Source organism: Chelonoidis abingdonii, chromosome 14, assembly GCF_003597395.2.
Source record: "Chelonoidis abingdonii isolate Lonesome George chromosome 14, CheloAbing_2.0, whole genome shotgun sequence".
NCBI classification, from domain to species: domain Eukaryota; kingdom Metazoa; phylum Chordata; order Testudines; family Testudinidae; genus Chelonoidis; species Chelonoidis abingdonii.
Genome location: NC_133782.1, coordinates 28,785,324 through 28,806,964, shown reverse-complemented (window position 1 = coordinate 28,806,964; position 21,641 = coordinate 28,785,324). Strand labels below are relative to the sequence as shown.

The 21,641-nt window shown below is 51.7% G+C and overlaps 1 protein-coding gene across 1 annotated transcript; it reads right to left on the bottom strand.

Moving 5' to 3' along the window:
* Positions 1 to 3,652: 3,652 nt before the first annotated feature.
* LOC116832535 (interleukin-17D-like) lies at positions 3,653 to 11,654 on the bottom strand. The gene is made up of 3 exons (XM_032793326.2): positions 11,464 to 11,654; positions 6,661 to 6,908; positions 3,653 to 5,976 (listed from the first exon to the last, which is right to left on the bottom strand). Exons 1-3 carry the CDS (start codon positions 11,473 to 11,475, stop codon positions 5,754 to 5,756), a joined length of 483 nt encoding a protein of 160 aa, XP_032649217.1. The 5' UTR covers positions 11,476 to 11,654; the 3' UTR covers positions 3,653 to 5,753.
* Positions 11,655 to 21,641: the final 9,987 nt, after the last annotated feature.

Genomic DNA, 21,641 nt, shown 5'->3' with positions numbered 1-21,641 from the left:
TGACCAAGAGCATCCCTCTTCTTTCAGTACCCCGGTACCTGCCTGTCTCACCGACCAAGGGCTCACGCAGGCATTTGTCAAGTAGGCCTAAGCTAGCGGGTGCTGGTCTTTTCTAGGCTAGACTGAGGGTGATGTGTGTGAGCCCACCCACCCCTACCGCTGCTGTAGCTACCTGCTCTGTGGATCATTCGCATTTTTCGCCAGTGCTGAGTCCACCAGAGAAGGAGCTCCCAGCTGCTGAGACAACTGGGGCTTGGCTTTCAGGATTTGCCAGCTCAGCCTTCAAAGCCGACCCTGCCCAGCAGCCACCCAGGGAGCGTCACACCATTGGCTGCTAAATATTGTAATTTATACAGTGATTCCATCTGAGCCTGGCCCCATCATGCCGGGGCCTGACCTCAGTTAATGATCTCTGACTCCATAGCAGCTGGGAGCAGGGCTAATTGACTGCCTCTCTCAGTCCTTCACAGGGCAGGAGGCGGGTGTGCGAGGGGAATGAATACAAATTACTCAATCCATGGAGGGCAATGGCTGGCACTGAGAGTACAGCATCTGCCACCTGAGGGCCTTGTGATCAGAGCATGCCAGGGCCCTGGGGCAGGTCTGTCACTCCCTGAGCCTGCAGGAGATACGATAGCCCTCACCGCTCCCAGGGGGCCGAGAGTACCTGGGAACTCCAGCCAGGCTACAGTACAGCTGCTCCCTTGCTTAGGTGGGTTTCTGGCACCTGTGCTCTGGAGCCTGGCTTCCACTATGTTCCTGCAAGTGATGCAAGGAGGTGTTTTTCTTGGTTTTCTAGAGCCCTGCCTGGGTTCCCATCCGTGAACTGGGAACAGCCAGGAAGCTCTCGCTACCAGCCCCCACGTTTGCACCCTGGAGGGATGTGGGCAGGGGATGCTCACTGGGGGCCTCTCAGCTCTGCTCCCCAATCCCAGTTTGTGGCTGCTGCCTGCAGATTCTGCTTGGTTAGCTGGGAGCTCTCTGAATAGGCTGAGCAAGCAGCTTCTGAAGCGCTCCCGGAGCCGAGTCCACCCGTTCTGTTTCAGGAGGGTGGTAAATGCGGCCTGGGGACAGGGCTTCCCAGATCAATAGACCCATAAACCAGTGCCACCACTGCAACGCACTGGCCCGTCTTGGAGCTGGGGCGATGGGGGGCTTACCCAGAAGATGGCTGGCCTGCAAGCTCCAAGGACAAGGGGATCCCCTTGGAACTGCCTCCTACCACCCTAGAACCAACCACTCTGCCAGGTGATGATGTGATATTTTATCAAACACGTCCTGCCACATAGGATGACCTGGGCAGCAGGAAACTCTCCTCTGCTCCCTGGGCTTCCTGCAGGTAACTGGATCTGTGAGATGTGTTTATTTAGGCCAGGGCCCGGAGCCGCTCTCTGCCTTCCCCTGGGGGTTGGCTCAGGGAACAGAAAGGAAGAGTTTTACCTGTGGAAAATGATCATTCACATAAAGGGAAACAACAATTAGGGGCAAATGGCTTTATTAGCTGTGGTGAGATCCCAGACTGTGGAATGCTCTCCAAAGAGAGAAAGCATTGGAGAATATCCATGGGGAACAGGCCTGCACCTGACCCCAAGGGGAGGAATGACTGTGACCTAACAGCACCCATGGAGTGAGCTGAATTGTCTGGATTCACTCGCCCACACACCTGCTCCATTGTGATGTACAGTAATTCAGGGCGCTGGCCTCTCAGCTGCGTTGCCTTAGGTCACACCGGGAACCAATGGACTGGGATTCACCTGGGTGGTTTGCACTGCTCAGCAGCATCACCTGGTCACTGGATCAGTTGTAGGTCATCTTGTGACCTAGCATGGCATCACAACGGCACCCCAGTGAGTCACAGCACAGTGTGCCTTTGCAATCAGGTGTCGTGTCATAGAACACTGGGAGAGGTCACCCCTCGGAGGGAGATGTGGCCTAGTGCCCTGGGACTAGCCAGCAGGAAGTTCTGGGTTCTAATGCTGGCTCTGGCCTGGGGAAAGGCCCTTGTGGCTGGATTCTTCAATGTTAGCCCTGTGCATTTGCACTTCCCTAACCTCTATGCCCCAATACTCAGTGAGCACAGGGAACTCATGCTGCCAGAGGGAACTGAGCTGCGCCTAGGGCGTGGTCAGCACCACAGCCTGTGATTCCCATCCTGGTGAAGCTGTTGGAAGGGTTTCTTCCAGGCATCCATACAAAACACCCTAAGGCTTAAGGGCTCATAATTCAAACCCCATGATTGGCCGGTTGGCACAACAAAATGGCACCGAGGTGGGAGTCTCCCACTAACCGATGGCTACGGCTACGTAGCTGCTGGCACTGAGGCAGGGTGTGAGGAGCAGCAGTGAAACAGGTGGAAGGAAGGTGTTCAGAAGTTGCCAAACTGGTTCCCCTCATCCAAGCTATGCAGGACAGAAAGCAGGATGCACTGTTGGGATTGAACCAATATGCACGTCCCCTAGGAAAGGGCTTCTGGAGTCCTCAGAGACCAGCATAAAGGGGAGGAGAAAATCTCATCCTTTTCAATTTGGAGATGAAGCTCTTGGTACAGTGAGTTGGCTGTGTCTGTGAACCAAACCAGGCATTTGTCAAGGGACTGCTCTGCTACCATGCTGGGGTGTGAACCCCACACCAACCTGGAAGGGGTTAATGAGGCTGAGAAGGGGCCAATTCACCAGCTAGGCCCCAGATGAGGGGAATTAGGTGGCCCAGTTAATCCCCTGAGTGATGACAGTGCCCAGCAGAGAAAGAACAGGTGGGGCAGGATAAAGCCAGGAAACTGGTAGCAGAAGGGAGCTGCAGTGAGGGCACCTGTTGCTGCTCTCTGGATATAAGAGAGGGAAGGAAGGAATCCTAGGGCAAAGGGTGTAGGAAAAGGCTCAGGAAGATGATGCAGACCTTGGCTGCACAGTAGAGGGTGGGCCTGGGTTCGCCTACCAGTCACCGGGGACATAGCACCCTCTGGACAGTAAATGGGAAGATTGCCAAAGACAATTTGTATGGAAAGATTGGTACCCTGGAAGGGAGAAAACACCTAGAGGCTGGGCCGGAGGGCCAAGCTTCGAAGGCAAGGCACCCAGAGTCTGAGAGAGTGAGAGACAGGCAGCAGGGAATGTAACAAGCAGCAGAAGGGGGCATCAGACCTGGAAAGAGCTAATCCCTGGAGCAACCAGGAGGAGGCGCCTTTGTGGTGAGTGTACCCCATGACAGCAGCCTTCTCTCTGTACAGGGCAGCCTTTAGGGGCCTGTCAGCTCCCCCAGCCGCACTGATCAGCCTCTAACAGCATGCACAAAATGCCTTCCCATGGCACATGAAAGCTCTGCGGTATTTTGGTACAACACAACTACCTCCCCCTAATGGCCCTTTCCGTCCAAACCTAGAGGAACCACACTGTGGTGATGGAGGGTCTCCCATCTTCAGGTTATCCCCATCCACAGCCTCCCAGCGAAAAGGACAATGGCACTAAATTGCATCCGCGGCTAAGGCAATAAGGACTTATGACTCGAGAACAAGCTGATGAAAAGCAGATCAGGCTTCGTACTAGGGGATTCAGGTGGCTAGAGCTTTGTAGCTGCTGTGCAATTACAGCCCAAACATTTCCTGGGTCTGCAATAGGATAAGGCCTGTTCTTAGCGATGGCTGGACCCTGCATCACTGGATACACCTGAATGGTGGTCTAAACCCCCTCCCAAGCCTGAAAACCAGGCTGGGCTTCTCCTGGTATTTCCCCTCTTCTGCTCCTGCTTGGGCAGGAGCGTGGAAGTGCTGGGGCATGGGCAACATGAAAAATGAGGAAACTTTGGCCAGATGGTTTATGAACCTCCACAAGGGCTTGGCTGGGGAACCAGGAAGGGCTCCTCACTGCCCCTAAATGGCTCCCCCCTCCCCACACATTACCAACTGAGTCTTTGCTGAGACAACTTGTGTTAGAGAGGGAGAACCTGCCTGTCACCAGCAGTTAAGGCCCTGTCCACCCCACAAATACCACCGTGGTTTTTAACCAGTTCTCAACTGACTTGTGCACAACAAACATGGCTGAGTTGTATACATGCAGCCACTTCAGTCCCAAGCTGTTTTTCTGAGTTCCCACCCAGCCCGATGCTGGAATCGGTTTGCACCAGGGCATTGTGGGAAGAGTCTGGGCAGCTATCCCATAGTACCTCAGCAGGAGATGCACAGGGAGCGGTGCCAGCAGCACGTGGGACAGTGCATTCTGGGATGTCCTGCAGGACAGGGAGCTGGGAGTGAGTGGCACTAGCCATGCCGGGCCCTGGGAACATGGCAAAGGAAGACTGGTGAAGCCTGTACCCGGACGGCAGCCCCCTGCCAGCCTCAGCCTTGGGCAGGGGTGAGCTGCAGAAGCATTAGCTAAACACTGAGCAGGTGAGGACAGCCAGCCTGATACAAACTCAGTTGGAAGCTGTTGTGCCCACCAATAGCTAGGCACTGTGGCAAGGTGAGTAACATTTATTAGTGGAGAGAATTAGCAATAAGGTCTCCCTGGGGCAATGTTGCCTTGCAGCCCAGTTCAGTGGACACCGGCTGTGGAAAGAAGCCACCTCCCCCTCCTGCCTTCTGGAGGCCTCCAAAGACAGAGCAGCAGGACTGCAGCTCTGGCCAGGGAGCGACGCTCTCTCTTCCCTTACTAAAGACAAGCCAACAGTGCGGCAGTGTTCCCAAGCACTAGTGCCAAACGCACCAGCTCACGACATCCCTGCTGCCGGGTTTGCATGGACTGCTGCCCCACACTGGGGGGTTGTCTTTTAAACAGCACACAAGAGTTTACGTGGTTTCTAAAGGGACCTTGGCTGATGGCACCTGATTCTGAATTAAGCATTCCCAAGTGCCGGGCAGTCGCTAACCGTTTAATGCGCCTCAGCCCACTGGTTCCACTTCTGTGCTGGCTCCCCAGGCTGCAAAGACATTTCTGACAACAGCAGCACCACAAACCAAGCACATCCCATAGGATCATCCTGAGTGGAATCCGCTGGTCGTGTCCATCCCAGCAAAGCAAATCCCCTCTCTGCAGGACCCAGGAGAAGTGAATGAGGGGCAAGTTGCTCTTTGTATTCTCTCAAGCTGTGTGGGACCATGAACAGTGGCACTCAACCATTGTCTAGCCCAGGACCACATGGGCAGCCTACCCAGAACTTGAGGGCTGCGGCCTTCCAGGAAAGCACATTGCAGTTCTCTTCCTGTTTAATGTGGAGGTGCAGCTCACAGAGATGACAGGTCACATGTGAAGCCCCATCTTGGTCGAGCATCCACCCCCTGGATCAAGATGGAGCATCCTGACCTGGACCTGTCACCTTGTAGTCTGGACCTCTCTGAGCCTGCATTAAAAATGGGGTTAGCCGCAAGCTGCCCTGGGGAACTCCATGGGCTGCAGGTCCCCTCTGGCTTAGCAGCACTTGGCAAAGCTGAAAAACAGCCAGTCCCACCTGGCTGTAGCCTAGATCCCTCCCCCTACAGGAGTAAACCAGATTAGCAAAGGGACTGGCCATTGGAAAGTCCTCTGTAGTGTGTGCCACTGGTGAATGACAGTAGCCAAAGGCGTGGTGAGCATGCTGGCCGTTACATGGGATTGCTGTGGTACTTGTCTTTCTCCAGGGACAGTACCCGAGCCAGCCCTGGTTCCTGAGCCTCCAGCGTGTGTTCCGCTCCCCCTGCCAAATGACAGTGGCAGTGTTGTGTTGGCAGGGGCACTGATGCAGGCTGCAGGGTGATGGCCCCAGATGAAAGCATTTTGCTTGTCTCAAGGGAAAGTGCAAATGCAAAACTGAGCAACTTGCAGGCGGCTGGGCTGGTAAATGTACTGGCCTGCCTCACACCGGCCAGATTTCTGCAGTACGGGCATCTCCTGGTAAAAGGGCTCGCTCTGCACAGACCTGTCCTCCTGCCTGTCTACCAGGCAGCCCTCACACAAGCAGTAGGCTTCCAGCACCCTCCGGGGGTACCGGCGCAGGTCTTCGTTGACCCTGTTGGAACAAAGCAGATTAATGAGGTCACTTAATAAAATCAAGCACTGGCCAATGCACTCCAGCTAGGGATGGACTGAGGTGTTCGGAAAGGGTTAATAACACTAATTCTCCCACACTTGCTGTGTAAGGTGCTGCACTAACATTCAGGAGCTGATTGGTGGTGGCTGGGCAGCGTTAGATTGAGCTCACTGGGAGGAAACTGAGGCACAGAGTGAGACAAATGCCACAGACAGAACTAGCTTAGTGCCTGCGGTGCACGGCAGTTCTATCCCCGCTGTGCTGCCGTTTTCAGAACTACCTGCGATAAGAAAATGCCCCTGTGAGCCTGAGCCAACTGCTGTTGGGTGGAGCCTCCACCAAGGGGGATGTGGCTGCTGGCAGGGCTCATATATGTTGGTTTGTTTCCTTCTCCATGGGACTGGAACGGAGAGTGCCCCAGGCATGTGTCAAAAGAGGGACACGTTCTAGAAGTGCCCAGGAGAGTAACAATTAACCCTGCAGAACCAGCCATCCTCCATCTCCAGGGCACGAGGAGGACGTAGTTTGACTCAGGAAATGCAGCTCCACACCTGAGAGAGATCGGGGGGGGGGGGGGTTCCAAGCTCTGGATCCCAGTGGCAGTGCCTGAACCCAGAGGTAACATTTGCTGAGATGCCCTTCACTCCTCTGCCTGCGGCTTACCTGTATGACCACGGGGAGGCGCTCCTGTCCTGGAGGCGGGACGAGGTCTGGCTGACATTCACAGGGCATGACTTCAGGTCCTGGTCAGGTAAAACGTCCTTCATTGGAGCCAATAAGCTAACTCCAGGAGCAAGATGGTGGCTGAGCATGGACTCCAGCTCTGCATCGGAGGGCTCACGGCAGGGAATGTGGGCACTGAACGTCTGACAAAAGGCAAAGCCCAGCAGAACTTGGGCAGCTGCTTCCACCTGCGGAACAAACACAGGGGAAAAGTGAGAAGAAGCTCGGAGAAGCTCCCAGGGATCTGGGGGGGCTGAGCAGATAGGAGGTATAGGAGGTGTCTATTGTACCACCTAAAGGAGCTTTCCATTGCTCGCTGTTCAAGAGCCTTGGAGGAGCTAGGCCGTCGTGCTGAGTGAGTTCAGTACCTAAGTAATGGTGGCTCTTGCTCCTAAGCCACTTAGGCACTTTTGAAAGTATTACCCCCACTGAGCTGCAGTGAAGAGGCATGGAGGGGTAGGAAGGAGTGGGTTGCCCTGGCCAGGTCTCTGCTAAGATGGGGCACGCTCTTCTGACCTGGCAGAGAGGGAAGTGGGCGTTCTTTGCCTCCACACTACCATCTGCAAATGTGGCCCATAGTCCTTCTCAGACCATTGTTAAACACATTTAACAGCCCGGGACCCCATGTAGAACCTGGAGGCGCTTCTCACAACCTTGAGCCACGCTGACCACTGGTCGGGTAGTCCTGTGCTGGGCTCAGTCCCTGTTGCTGACGTGGGGGTGGCTTTACGCAAGGTAGCTAACTCATGGTAGCTGGCGTGATATTTTTCACTTTTCGTGACCTTTCCTCATGGCATTTCATTTACCTAATGAAACCAGGCAGGTTTCACTTGGTGTCAGGTTTGGTTCCGGAAGCTCTGCCCGGCGCTGGCCGATCTGACCCGACTTGGCAAGTTACAGGCCTAGGCAGTGTCAGCTGGGAGAGGACCCTCGCAGAAAGACGACCTGACCACACCAAGGTACTGACCAAAATAAAATGTAATTGGGGGAGCAAGGGGTGAACCCGTTTTACTGAAACCTTAAACAAGTGTCAGGGGGGTGGTTAGGCAAAGATCCCCACATGGGCTGGGCACTGTGTGGTGACTATCAGCCGTACGAGAGCTTGTGCAACACCACCACCTAGATCAGCGCACCCTTTCCAGTGCAAATGTCACAAGTAGCAATAAAGGAAGGCAAATGCACAGATGAGCTGTGCTAGGGAGTGGGAGTTTCCTGAGCTAAATACAAATGTCTCAGCCTTTTGTGGCATGAGTGTGTCTTTAAGGCAGGGTAGGGGATGGGTAGAGTCTCCGGAGAGGCCCCTTTGCCTCAGCACAGAAGGGGGTTTCCTCCTTTAATGCAGGCCCAGAGAGCAGATCAGATAGTGCTCAGGGGGGAGTTGCTGCAGGGCATTTCCTTATTGCAGTGCAGTGGGCTGGTCCGGCTCTGAATGGAATTTGCATGTCCAAAGTGTGTTTCCTGGAGTGGGAACAGGATGCAGCTGGCTGGGCAGTTGCATCGATTTCTCTAACCCTGCCCTCTGGCTCCAGTCTTGCCCTCTGTTTAAGCCAGTGTGAGATTTGCATTGACGTCTATTGGAGCAGGGCTGGGGGCAGGAGGCAAATGGACACTCGGTTTGGCTAGTGCCCAGGTGATATTGAGGATGTAACTTGTAACGGTTCAAGGGCTGCAGTAGGGGCTGGCCCTGGGTGGGGGATGAAAGGGAGGGAGGGTCGGTGCATTCTCCCACATCTGGGCTAGCTGCAAGTTGCCCCTCTAATAAGAGGCAGTGTGGTCCAGCAGCGAGGGGACAAGATCTCAGGAGATGTGGGTTCTAGTCCTGGCTTTTACAGTGGCCTGCTGGGGGACCTTGGGCAAGTCCCTTCCATGCCCCAGGTCTTTGGGGGCTGTTGATCCTGCCCTCCTTTGAGAGCTCCAGGGCTCTGCAGAGCGAGGTATTATGAAGAGGGCATTAGCCCCAGTGCCTGCGCTGTTTGGGAAGCTGAGGGAGGAGCTGCGTCCCATCTTCCTTCCTCTCGGTGCAGGATCTCCACGGGGCTCTGTTCTCTTCTGGACAAGCTGCCCATTGATGCTAGCAGGAGTCACATGCTTGCAGAGAGCACAGGAGCCCGGTTGGTAATTCCCAACCTTCTCTGGCTGGGCTGGCCCTTGATGGCAAGTCATCAGATGCTGAAGCTGGCACGTGTCACTGCCCCAGAAAGACGTGGCTGTTTTCTCAGCGGCCTTTGCAGTGAGATTCGAGGCTGCAGAGCTGAGCTGGGCCCGTCAGTGCTTTCTGTGCCCACTTCACTGAGAAAGAAGTGTGCTAGGTCTTCCCTGGCTCTGCCTGCCTCTTAGCCAACTGGGTGGCAGCCCAGCCCTGTGCAGTTCTGCATCTGTTAGCAAGGGAGGTTTCCCACTCCATTCCCTGAGCCCAGAGGGTCACGTTGGCTGAATTCACTCTGCTACTTGCGTTCCAATCTCGCACACTTCATCAGCTGGGCTGCACATGCCTGCTGGTGAATTCCCCTGGGCTTTGCCCACTAGGGCCTCGTTTCGTTGCTCAAGAAGGCTGTGTAATGGGCTGGATTGCTCGCTCCATTTATGAATCGCAGTTGTGCAGCATTTGCTTAGTCATCTGTCTGTTTGCCCTGGGGCCTAGGGAGTAGTGGGCTCATGGCTCAGGCCTAGATTTTGGCTTGTAACCATAACCACCTCTGCACCAAGCCCTACGCCACGCTGGGGGAAGGGATGCACTGCTAGCACTTCTGCCTTTCAGACTTACGCACAGTGATGACTCCCCACCAAAGGGCAGCTGGCTCCAGGAGAGCAATTAGCTTGTACTCATTTACAACTGCAGGACACAGAAAACAAAGCTGCCACAGTTGCACAGCTCCATCCACCCAGAGAAACAGCCCTAGTGTTTGGTAGCTACCTTAACTGTTTTTTCATAAGCCCCCGTCCATAACTACACAAGCAACCAGCAAGGTAGTGCAGCCCCAGCTCCATGCAGTGACTTCTGCTTTGGGGTGGGTGACTTACTAAGTCACTAGGCTGCATTGTTTCACCAGCTGATTGCTAATGATCTCATTTTCCAGCTGAGGCGACCAGTATCCAGCAGCTGTGTGGGAGGGGATCCCTCTGGAGACACAGTTCCTAGGAGCCAGCGTTTTAGGCTGACGTTTCAAAGCAGCCTAAGGGAGTCAGGCACCCAAATCCTGTTGAACGTCAATGGGAGTTGGGTGACCGAGTCCCATACAGCCCCTCTGAAAATCTCAAATTTAAAGAATGATTCTGTTTGCAGTTGCTAGGTTGTTCTATGTCCACTTGCCTCCACACATTTTACCCAGTGGGCTAGTTCACACCCACTCCATTTACTCTGTTCTCTGCTTCCCACCTTGCACTCACCCTGTGCGCTCTTTCACGTATGCTGTGTCCCACTTTCAGTACATACTAATCCTGTGAACTGCCTGTTCGCACTCAGATGTAGGCAGATGAGCAACTGAGAGTGGTATGTACTGGTCTAAAAGTTGCAAACAAAACCACACATCTCTACTTGTCATCCTGTCGTGTTTGAGCTCCGCTAGCATTAGAATTAACAGAGTGCTAGTTCACAACCCAGACCCCCCCAGGAACCCCAGCAATCTTCTCTCCCTTAGCCCAGGGGGAAAGGGACTGGTCACAGAACTGGGATGAAATGGACACATGACAGATGTTCAGGACACAAAGTCAATATCTGGAATGAATGTGAGATCTTCCATGCTGAGAGATCACAAAAGGCATCGCAAATCTGTACAGGGCTCCCTTTGCTGCCTCGTCTTTGGGGTGAAATGCAGCAGAATCGCTCATTGCCCTTCATTTCACCAGCAGGTGGGTCAGGGCACTACAGCAATGGCCAAATGACACCATCATTGAGGAAAGAAAGTGAAGAAGAATGAGAAATCCCAGGGGAAAGGCCAAGGGTGGCTTAGGTCAGAACATAACTATCCCCAATCGGCACTAAACGCCCTACCAGGGCGTAAGTCTCCACCTAGCGCCAGCCTCTGCTCCCCTCCCGCACACTGAGTAGCGCCGTATCTCAGCACAGTCAGTGGGCTGCTCCTGCGCGAAGTCCTGCTCCTCATGACTAAGGGGGTCAGAGCCTGGCTTTTAGGAACTGCCTGATGAGCCTTCCTAGGCTTTACACCTACTACCTGACACAGACACTCACTCCATGGGCCCTGACTTCTGCTGATAGCGATTCCCCAAAGAGAAAACTCTGGCCTGCAAATGCAGGGGAGTTTCCCTCTTTCTGATCTTCCCTAGGGGCAGCTTCACTCTCCAGTGCACACTTTTAAGGCTGGATGATTAATAGTAAAACAGCGCCAGAGCCCCTGGCACGGGAGAGAACGGAGGGCCCAGGACTGAGTGGAGGAGAATATGGGAGTTATGGGGACACACACAGAGCCCCTGCTGTGGGGGAGAGAACTGGGGACCTTGGGATGGGTGGAACAGGAAAGGGGAGGTGAGAGGAAAGGGGGGAACGAGGGAAAAGTCAGAGCCTCTGACACTGGGGGGAGAGGAATAGGGGATTCTGGAATGGGGGAAGGGGGCCACACACAGCCTCAGCAGAGGGGAGGGGGCAAACATGGAAATGTAGGAAGGGGAGACACTCTTATTCCTAAACATTTACCCTGTCCCTTTGGAGCTGAGTTTTAGGAGGTGGGGGAACATCAGTGTAATTTACAAAAATCTCTGATGCTACAGGGGACCCCAGCTACTCACCTTTAGCTGCATGGTTGTTTCCACCGTAGTCTATTTCACACGGGAGTGGGGAAGGTTTCTTATGTCCCTCTGAGAGAAAAGTGGCTGGTAAACAACAGACCAGGAGCACTAGGCCTTTGCGAAGGTGACCCTGCCGGGCTGGCCTGGAATGGGAGGTTCAGAAGACGACGAGGCTGGGAAAAAAGTCTCTTGCGTCCTTCCCCTCAGGAACCCTGCCCTCAAACAGGTTCTCACTGCACAGGGAAGCATCAGACAGACACGCCTCCCTCTCCCAGATACCTGGCACTGCAACCTGGAAGCAGCCATTTGTCAGTGACTCACTGATGGGGAATGTGTGCGGATGTCATGGGGCAAAGGGTTAGGCCCAGTCTAAGCAGTTGTTGTCCTGGTATAACCATGTAGGTTAGATGCATGTTTTATGTATTTATTTATTTTTTACCAAAGCAGTTATACCACTACAGTCCCCTATACCACTATAGCCCCCAGTGGGGATGTGGTTATACTGGTACGAAGGTGCCTTATACTGGTATAGTTATTTCTAAAGTGGCCACTCATGAGTTCCTGGAATCGCAGACAGTCCAGCACTTCTGGGAACAGCATGGGCCTGCCTCCGCCCATGTGACTCAGCCCCCGATAACATGATCTCACTCGCATGCAGTGTGAGGTCACGCTGGTGGGGGTGAAGCGGTGCACTCTTCCAAAGGGTGCCACCTGTCTGATACCGGAGAAAACCAAGGCTGGTTTTGTCCCAGAACAGGACTGGAAACAAACCAGCCAAAAAGAGGACCATCCGGTGTAAAACCAGACAAGTGACTTCCCTGGCAATTCTCTGTCCAATCTGGATGTACCTGGGAGAACTGAGGGTACATCTACCCTACAAATAAAATCCGCAGCAGCACATCTCAAAGCCTGGGTCAGCTGACTCGGGCTTGGGGTAGGGTTGCTAGGTGTCCAGTTTTCGACCAGAAAGCCCAGTCAAAAAGGGACGCTGGCAGCTCTGGTCAGCCCTGGTGACCAGGCCATTAAAAGTCTGGTTGGCCGCCCACAGCAGGGCTGGCAGGCTCCCTACCTGAGGGGGGGACTCTGTGCGCTGCTCCCACCCCAAGCACCAGCTCCATGTCTCCCATTGGCCAGGAACCGTGGCCAATGGGAGCTGCAGGGGCAGTGCCTGGCTGCCCCTGTACATAGGAGCTGAGGGACATATTGCAGCTTCTAGGAAGTCCACCGAGGGAAGTCCCACTCGGAGCCCGTTCCCCACACCCCCTCCCACAGCCCAATCCCCTGCCTCAGCACTGAGCCCTCTCCAGTACCCAAACTCCCTCCCAGAGCCCACACCCTGAAGTCCCTCCTGCATCTCAACCCTCTGCCCCAGCCCTGAACCCCCTCCTGCACCCAAACTCCCTCCTGGAGCCTGCACCCTGCACACCTCCACCCCCACAACCTCCTGCCTCAGCCTGGGGCCCCCTCTCACACTCTGAACCCCTCACCCCCAGCTGGGAACCCCCTCCTGCACTCCAAACTCCTCATTCATGGCCTCACCCCAGAGCCTGCACCCCAACCTCCTGCCCCAGCCCAGAGCCCTGAACCCCTCATTTCTGGCCCCACTCTGGAGCCCAGACCCCCAGCTGGAGTCCTCACCCCCTCCTGCACCCCCAACCACCTGCCCCAGCCCAGTGAAAATAAGTGGGTGAGTGAGGGTGGGTGACAGCGAGTGATAGAGTGTGGGATGGAGTGAGTGGAGGCCGGGGCCTCGGAGAAGGAGCAAGACAGGGGCGGGCCTCAGGACAGGGGCCGAGCAAGGATGTTTGGTTTTGTGTGATTGGAAAGTTGGCAACCCTACTTACGGGGCTCGCACTAAAATACAAGTATAGACATTCCTGCTCGGCCTGGAGTGCCGGCTCTGAGGCCCTAGGGTGGCCACCTGTCCCTGATTTCAAGGAACGTCCCTTGGTCCTTTGAAGCATTACACTGAAGTTGATGATAATTGCACTGAATACTTGAGGGCAGTAGAAATGTGCACTTGACAGAAAAATATGTGCTATGCTCAAGGAAGTGTTTCCCTCAAAGCAAAGTATCGTCCCTTATTTTTCATTTGGGTTTCCTTCGTTTCCATCCCTTCCTCACCCTTGCCAGGTCTCAGATCCCAGACTCCAGCCTGAGTGGGAGCATCTACACCGCTGTTTTTAGCCCCATAGCATGAGCCTGAGTCAGCTGACCCTGGCTCTGAGATTCACTGCTGTGGGGTGTGTTTTGCAATGTAGACTTATCCTGCAACTCACTGGTGGTGTTGGACCTGTATAACTAGACAAGCATCACTCTGGTGTGTAGTCAAGCACTTCATTTGTAAAATGCAGATAGGTCAGGGGCAAGTATGCTTTACAGAGGGGTGCGCTGGCACCTTGCCCAAAACCTGAGGGCTGCAGCTTGCTTGTTTGCATGACATAGATAGAGCAGATTGTAACTTCACTGGTCTTCAACACCGAGGCGTGAACTGTGGAAAGGGTAGATTCCAGCCTGCAATGCTCCTGCTCAGCAGCCTCCCGCCCTGCAATCTATACACACCCAGGCATAATGAAGGCAAGCCTAGCTGCGGGACACACGGAAAGCTGTGCTTGGCCACCACTGCTATAGCTCAGGAATCCATATCCTTGAAAGAAGGACTGAAGAGGGAGGAAACATAGGCTTGTCATTCAAGCGGTTGGCAAGGAATCGGGATATCTGCATTCAATTCCCAGTTCTAATCAAAACATCCTGTGTGACCGTTGGCAAGTCACTGGCCTTCTCTGTGCCTCAGTTGCCTTGTGGGGAGAATAATGCTTCCTTGTGCCTAGTCTTTGTCTATAGAGACCATAACATTTTGGGGCAAGGGCTGTTTCACATTATGAGGCCCTGATCTCACTGGAAGCTCTGGGTCAGTGGTTCTCAGCCAGTGGGCTGCTTGTGGCCCAATCAGCACACAGCTGCAGCTCATGTGACATCCTCAGGGCCAAACAGGCGGTATTGTGTAGATGCAGCCCACATGACACACAGAGAGCTGCATATGTGGCCCACAGTGATAAACAGGTTGAGAACCACAGCTCTAGGTGCTTCTGTAACAGAGATAAGTAATACTGTTAACTCTTTACCCCACTCGGCTTTCTTCGGCCTCCAGAAACACACTTTCCACTTAGTCAGCCCTGCTCAGCCTGTTCAGTCTGGAGGTTTTCACAGCATGTGAATGTGTCCTCTCAGCACATGCCCCAGGCTGGGATGGAAATAGTTTGTGCTGGATCCGTGAAATGAAAATCAGTCAAGCGGAACACCCAGGGAGTCGGCCCAATGCCGATTAGAAACGAAAGGCAATGCAGAAGGAAAAGAGCGCCAAACCCGTCATGAGAGAGGTGCTTCCTTTGCGCACCTGTCAAAGCAAAGTGTCAGTGTGATGATTTCTTGGCAAGACGGAGTCACTGGGCCAGAGTCTTCTTCGCCTCGCACCTTTTACACCTGTGCAGAAGGGGGGTCAATCCTTGTCATTCTGCTTCAGTCGCATTTTACAGGGCATCGGAACACCTGTCTCAGACTAATTGTATTCCTTCCACTCTTCCTTCCCACAGAGCAGCAGCACTGTCCGTAGTTAGCAGGAGCGGCACCAGGGTTTTTGGCATCCTAGGCGCAGGGCCGGCTCGCCGGTCCCACGGCTCCAGTGGACCTGCCACAGGCATGCCTACGGATGCTCCACTGGAGCCACGGGACCAGCAGACCGTCCGCAGGAACGCCTGCGGGAGGTCCACCGGGGCCGCAGGACCAGCGGACCGTCCACAGGCACACCTGCAGGAGGTCCACCGGAGCAGTCTGCCACCCTCCCAAATCCTGGCACCCTAGGCAAGCGCCTAGGTCGCCTAAATGGAAGCGCCGGCCCTGGTAGTTAGCACACCTTTGGGTCGAGCATTGTGAATGGAATGGGGAGTGTGAAATCCAGTCCTGAGTCTGAGTCACTGGACTGCAATGAGTTTTTGAGGTGATCGGTATATTTGTGTGGCAGACCCTGAAATGTATCCACAGTTGGCTCTGCCCATTCCTAGATCCCAAAGCCAGAAGGGACCAGTGTGACCCTCTAGTTGGACCTCCTGCGTAACACAGGCCAGAGAACAGCCCCACGATAATTTCCAGAGCAGAGCTTTTAGAAAAACATTCAATCTTGATTTTAAAATTGCCAGTGCAGGAGAATCCACCACAATCCTTGTTCCAGTGCTTACCTAGTCTCATCATTAAAAACATATGCCTTATTTCCAAGATGTCTCTCCTGCGCGTGCTGCGTTGTGACATCTCCCTATGTTAGGATGGAGTCTAACAAACTCAGTCTGTAAACCTCCAGAGCTTGGGATTACAAACCAACAGCCTGTTGTGTATGAAAGGGTTGTAATGTACTGGACTTGGCCCTTAGCAAAACTGCCCTTATATCAGCTACTTAGGATCAGAGCGGAAAGGAGAAAACAAAATGTTTAGTGTGCGACAGTGATCGGCCGCCAAGGGCAGCAGCGTTCTTGGGCTGCTGAAGCAAGGAACCAAATTGTCATATTTCCCAAGCTTGGTTTTGGTTTCAGGGAACTTTATTCCTAGTGCAGTTTTCAAGCACAAAACCGGACATTTAGAGACAGAATTTTCAAAAGACCTCAGCCCATTTAGTGCATGTTGGATACTGAGACCTTTTGAAAATTGGGCTCTAACAGAGAACGGCTGAGAGGGCACTGTGGACAGTGGAGATTCCATTTCACACAGGGTTTGTAGATTTTGAACTATGTCTTCATTCCAAATCAGAAAACCAAAAATTTTGAAATTCTTCATGAAGGGAAATTGGGAGGGGGAGGGGAAGGGGGGGACAAAGGAGGGGGAAATTGTTTCATTTTGACAAAATCTAAATGTTTTGTTTCATCTTTATTTTGTCTTTTTTTAAATGTTGCATTATATCACAATATATAATTAGATATAAACAACATGGTTAACAAGACAAAATGAAAAGTCATTTCAAACCAAAAAAAGTGGAAACATTTTGTTCTGAAAATGTCTAAATGGGACATTTTGATGTTGTCAGAACTTTTAAGAAAATGTCCTAATCGAAATTCCAGAAAAATCAACCCAATTTCAAGAAGCTTTCTGATGAATGTGGGTCTGTCAAACTTTGTCCACCATGGTTTAGTGTTGATCACTTGGAAATCTGGTTCCGAGTTCTCTGGGAAACCTGGCTCTCAAGGACAACATTTTCAAACCATGGGGCTTAAGCTATGCCCTTAAATGATACCTGTGAGCAGGTCACCCAATGGACCTGTTCCTATAATGCCTTGTGCCCAGGCTGGAGGTGTGTGTGTGTGTGTTGGGACCTGGGAAGGTAGAGCAGGTGATAAGTAGATGTGAGTGTGTGTACATTGTGTATAAGAAGCACTGCTTTGCCCTCTAGTGTATGGATTCAGAACTGCCCAGATCTATAAGCTCTCTGGGGCAGGAGTTCTCAACCTTTCCAGACTACTTTACCCCTTTCAGGAGTCTGATTTGTCTTGCCTATCCACAAGTTTCACCACTTAAAAATGACTTGCTTACAAAATCAGACCTAAAGATACAGAAGTGTCCCAGCACACTGTTACTGAAACATTGCTCACTTCCTCATTTTTACCATGTAATTATGGAATAAATCAACTGGAATATAAATATTGTGTTGTACTTACATTTCAGTGTATAGGTCATAGAACAGTATAAGCAAGTCATTGTATGAAATTTTAGTTTGTGCCGATTTTGCTAGTGCTTTTTATGTAGCCTGTTAAACGAGGCAAATATTGAGATGAGTTGATGTACCCTCTGGAAGACCTCTGCGTACCCCCAGGGGTACGTGTCCCTCCGGTTGAGAACATGAAGACACAGAATGTTTCTGTTCCGTGGTCCCAGCTGGGCAGCTGTGGAGGCTGATGCTAAGTGTCCATTTTGAGATGCAAGCAAAAACATGCTGTATTTGAATCAGCTGCTTAGCTTGCAAATCAAGAATCTTTTACTGCTCAGCCACCTCTGCCAATGGCGCCCCTGGGCTGTCCTGTCTCGCCATGCAGAACTGAGTGTTAGTCCGTGTGGAGGGGATGGGAGTGTATTCTTTCCTTTGTGAATTCACCCTGGTGGGTTCAAAATGCAATGGCAGCAGCTGATTTTGCCGAGCTTTCTTGGACGAGCGAAGGGCTGTAGTTAGGATGATATGCCCGTCAGCTGCCAAGGTTACCGCACCTCTGACTTCTGGGCCTCCTCGAGGGCCTCCCCTGGGGTCTCAGGCCTCTGGCTGCCACCTTCCTTGTGGCAGGGTCCCATGACTCGTGCTTTAGACTGGGGATTTAGGCTGCCGTTCACTGTGGTCCTTTCTGCAGATCTGACTTTTGTTCGGCACCTGGTCTTTCAGTGACAGGGTTCAGCAGGGGCCAGCCAGCCTTCAGACAGCAGAGCACTGTTTACTCAGAACAAAGGCATTACAGAGAAAACAGATCCTGAAAACACTGCACAGTTCATAAGTATGCCCAGCTTCCCCGTCATTACCTATCCTCCACCTTGAGAGCCTGGCAGGTTTCCGAGCACTTCAGGGCCTGTTCATCTGGTCACAGTCACATGTCAGTCAGTTTTTGTGGGCATGACCTCCCTCCCTCCCCGCCAAGCTGGTGATTTTATACCAGTGATGGACAACCTGCAGCCCATGGGCCACACGCAGCTGCTATCACGTGGGCTGGTGTAAACCTGGCTTTATTTTTCACACCAGTACAAAACCCAAAGTTTAAAACCAAAGTTATTTCCAACTTGTGAATAAAGTGTGCACAGAGGACTGCAACGGGAGTGTCCAGAGCCCACACTGCTACTGAGGGTATTCTTGTGAATCATGTGCCACATGAAGTAGAAGTCAAATATCTGCTTCTTCATGTGGTAAGAATAGATCTTGATCTACAACTCCATCTGAAGTGACCATGTGAGCAACTGAGGCCATCCTCGAATCTTTTTCTGACTTGAGCCAAGTAAATTATCTGCCATATGGAACTACGAATCTGACAAAAAATGTTACCAGAGGTGCTTTATTCTTGGAGTTTCCAATTAACATACTTCTCTGTGTTGGGACGGATGCTTTGGCATCATGGATTTTGACTTCATTGCTTTGTGAGTATTGCCTTTGTGCATGTTCAAAAGCTTTAATTGCATGTCTGGCATATCGATCAGATATCTACTCTTCCACAGCTCTCTGAACTCTGTAGAGGCTGCCATACTATTCTGAAGCCCGTTCAGCAAGTTCTGCAAAGGTAGTTGTATCTTCTTGCCCGACTATTTGTATAACAGCCATGCAATCCACTGTCCCAGCTGTTGGCATGTTGGATGCTGGCAGCTGATGCACTGACTGTTTTTCTAATTAAGGCAATATCTCACTCTTTGCAGTTTTATTCAAGGTACCATCAGAACATGCTAGAGCACATGGAACTATGGGAAGCTCATGTGTGAAAACTTCCTTCAGATCAACCTCTCTTGTTCATGCAGCCACTACAAAACAGCTGAACAACTCCCTGTCTGCATTGACAGTCACTGTCTTATCTCTACTGACTTTTGATTTGATCTTCTTGCTTAGACATGCAAATGTCTTGATGTTGCGCTTGGGATCAAAGAATCCAAGTGTTTTAATTTAATGTCTTCCACAGATTGTTTCATTGCTTTGATTCCTGCTTCATTTGCAGTAACAGGCTTGGTGGCAATCTCTGCAGGTGCAACACCACCAGTTTCAATATTGGTGACTGCTACCAAGTCAGCATTCAAATCAAAGGAGTCGGTGATGGTGAGAACAACGTTATTTACATCACCTACCTCATGCTGCTTGCGACGTGGTGCAGCCTCCTTGTTTATGCCATGTGAGTTTACCAGATCACACATGCCCTTCATGGAAGTTGTGATAGCTGAGTGCTTCTGAGCAGTGAAGAACCATCTAGCCAAGATTCCTGGTTTCAAAGTGAAACCCACTATGTCCCCTTTTCCTTTACTATCACCATTCATCGTCTGATCATGTGCCACATCTGTCCAGACTTGGCTGAATAGTTCTGGACCAAGCCACAGGGTGATTTCCTTTGCACAAGCTGCTCATGAATAAGGTTAAGATTTTGTCACAGTTGTTTTTAGTAAAAGTCAGGGACAGGTCACAGGCTGTGACCTGTCCCTGACTTTTACTAAAAATAACTGTGACAAAACGGGGCTGATGGGGGATGAATGCCTGAGCCCTGCTATGGGAGGGGACGGGAGGTCCCGCGGAATGTGTGCAATACATCCCATACATTCTTGAAGGCATCACTGAGCTGGGAAAGTGTCACTGTTAGACTTGTGGTCCCATTGTTTGATAATCACATTTTAACATTCCTGGAGGTTGCCTTAGGAGAAAACTACATCACAGTCAATTTCTTTGTCGTGTACCCATTTACAAAATGCCTGGCACCGCAGTCTGGACAGAGCCTCTGTTAAAAGCTTGTGGGCCTTCACTCCATGATTGTATGATTCGCTTTTAAGTTGCTTGGTTGCAGTTACCTGAGATTCCGTGAGACTCTCTTCCAGACCACTCTAGTCATACTTCTTTCTACTTTCAGCCACAAATGTCTCTGCTATGTGGACACTGTCCATTCTCAAGACAATTTTCAGAAGTTCCTCTGGGCCCCTCCACTGAATCTCATTAGCCTTGCAATATATAGCCCCATCAAATGTCCAGACACTTTAATCTTGGTCAAGTGTCTTAGACATCTTGCTGGCATTCTTCAATACAGTGAAAACTGTGCTCCATTCAGCCTGTGATGCTGGCAGCACTGGACAGTAACTAGTTGGTGTTACTGTTGGTATGGTAGGTGAAATCATTGCATTAAAAGCCATTCCTCCTGCTATGTGCTAAACATTCGCCTTTTTAAACTCCACCTCAATGGCTTGATTGGGCAGCATCTTAGCATTAGCCATTGCAGATCCAGGTTGGTGGCTTGTGGGCAAGCCTTAACATCAGATACCAGTTGCAGGTTTGCAGGGTGTGTGGAGGAAGGGTTATAGGGTGCGTGTGTGCATGCATGTTGGGTATATTTGTGTCCAGGTATGTGTGTGGCATGAGCAGCGGGGGGGGGGAGGGGGGGATCTGGCCGCCCTGTGCAAGCATACAGGTTGCATTTGTGTCTCAGACATATGTGCACGTGTTCATGGGGGCACTGGAATTGTGTGGCTAGGTGCAGGTATCTGAGGGCAGGGGGAGTGAGGAGGGCTCAGCTGCATAAAGGGGATTATTGGAAGGTTTATGGGCTGTGCCTCTCCATCAGGGCTGGCATTGGGTGAGAAATGCATTTGTCTCTCTTTGGCACTGTCACTGGGTTCAAGTTCAGCTGTCCCTTCGACTCCCAGTTCAGCCAGGCGTTTACCTGGGCTTTTTGTCATCAGTGCATGGAGCTGCTGAATTTGTGTAAGTCATGGGCTGGGGTTCTCTGCTGCAAAGGGGGCAAAATTAGGCCAGCACTGAAAGCTTCTGAGAATTTCTCCCAGCTACCCTGCCAATGACATTATCATATGGCCCAGCAGTGCGGGTGTCTCCAGGCCACAGCTGGTTTGAATCCCAGTTCTCATTCCACATTTCTTCTGCTGTTCTAATGGGGTCCGTTTGGAGGCCGTTATTGTTTTTACTTTATATTTATGCTGTTCCTCAGAATATTACTAGCCAGATTAGGCAGTTTGTGAGGAGTTGTGCACGTTACAGAGCATGGCATTCAGAGCAGGTACATTAAAATTTGATTAAAAGATTTGTCAGTGATGTCTGGACAGCAAGGAGAGGAAACAGAATTAGAGGTCAGTTCTGACTTTCAAATCAATCACTGGGGTTTAACCTGAGCAGAAATTCCTGGCAGGGGTTGATTTACAGGGGCATAATACCCCTCAGTTATGTATCAGCTGGGCCACTAGGACGATTTTTTAAAATTAAGTGTCCAAACTGCTCATTCAGAAGCTTGAGGCCTGGCCATAGCTCCTGTCATAAACAGATAAGAAAAGTTAATAGCACAGAAGTACTTTATATCTCTTTTAACTGTAAAGGGTTAACAAGTTCAGTAAGCCTGGCTGTCACCTGACCAGAGAACCAATCAGGAGACAGGATACTTTCAAATCTTGAGGGAGGGAAGTTTCTGTGTGTG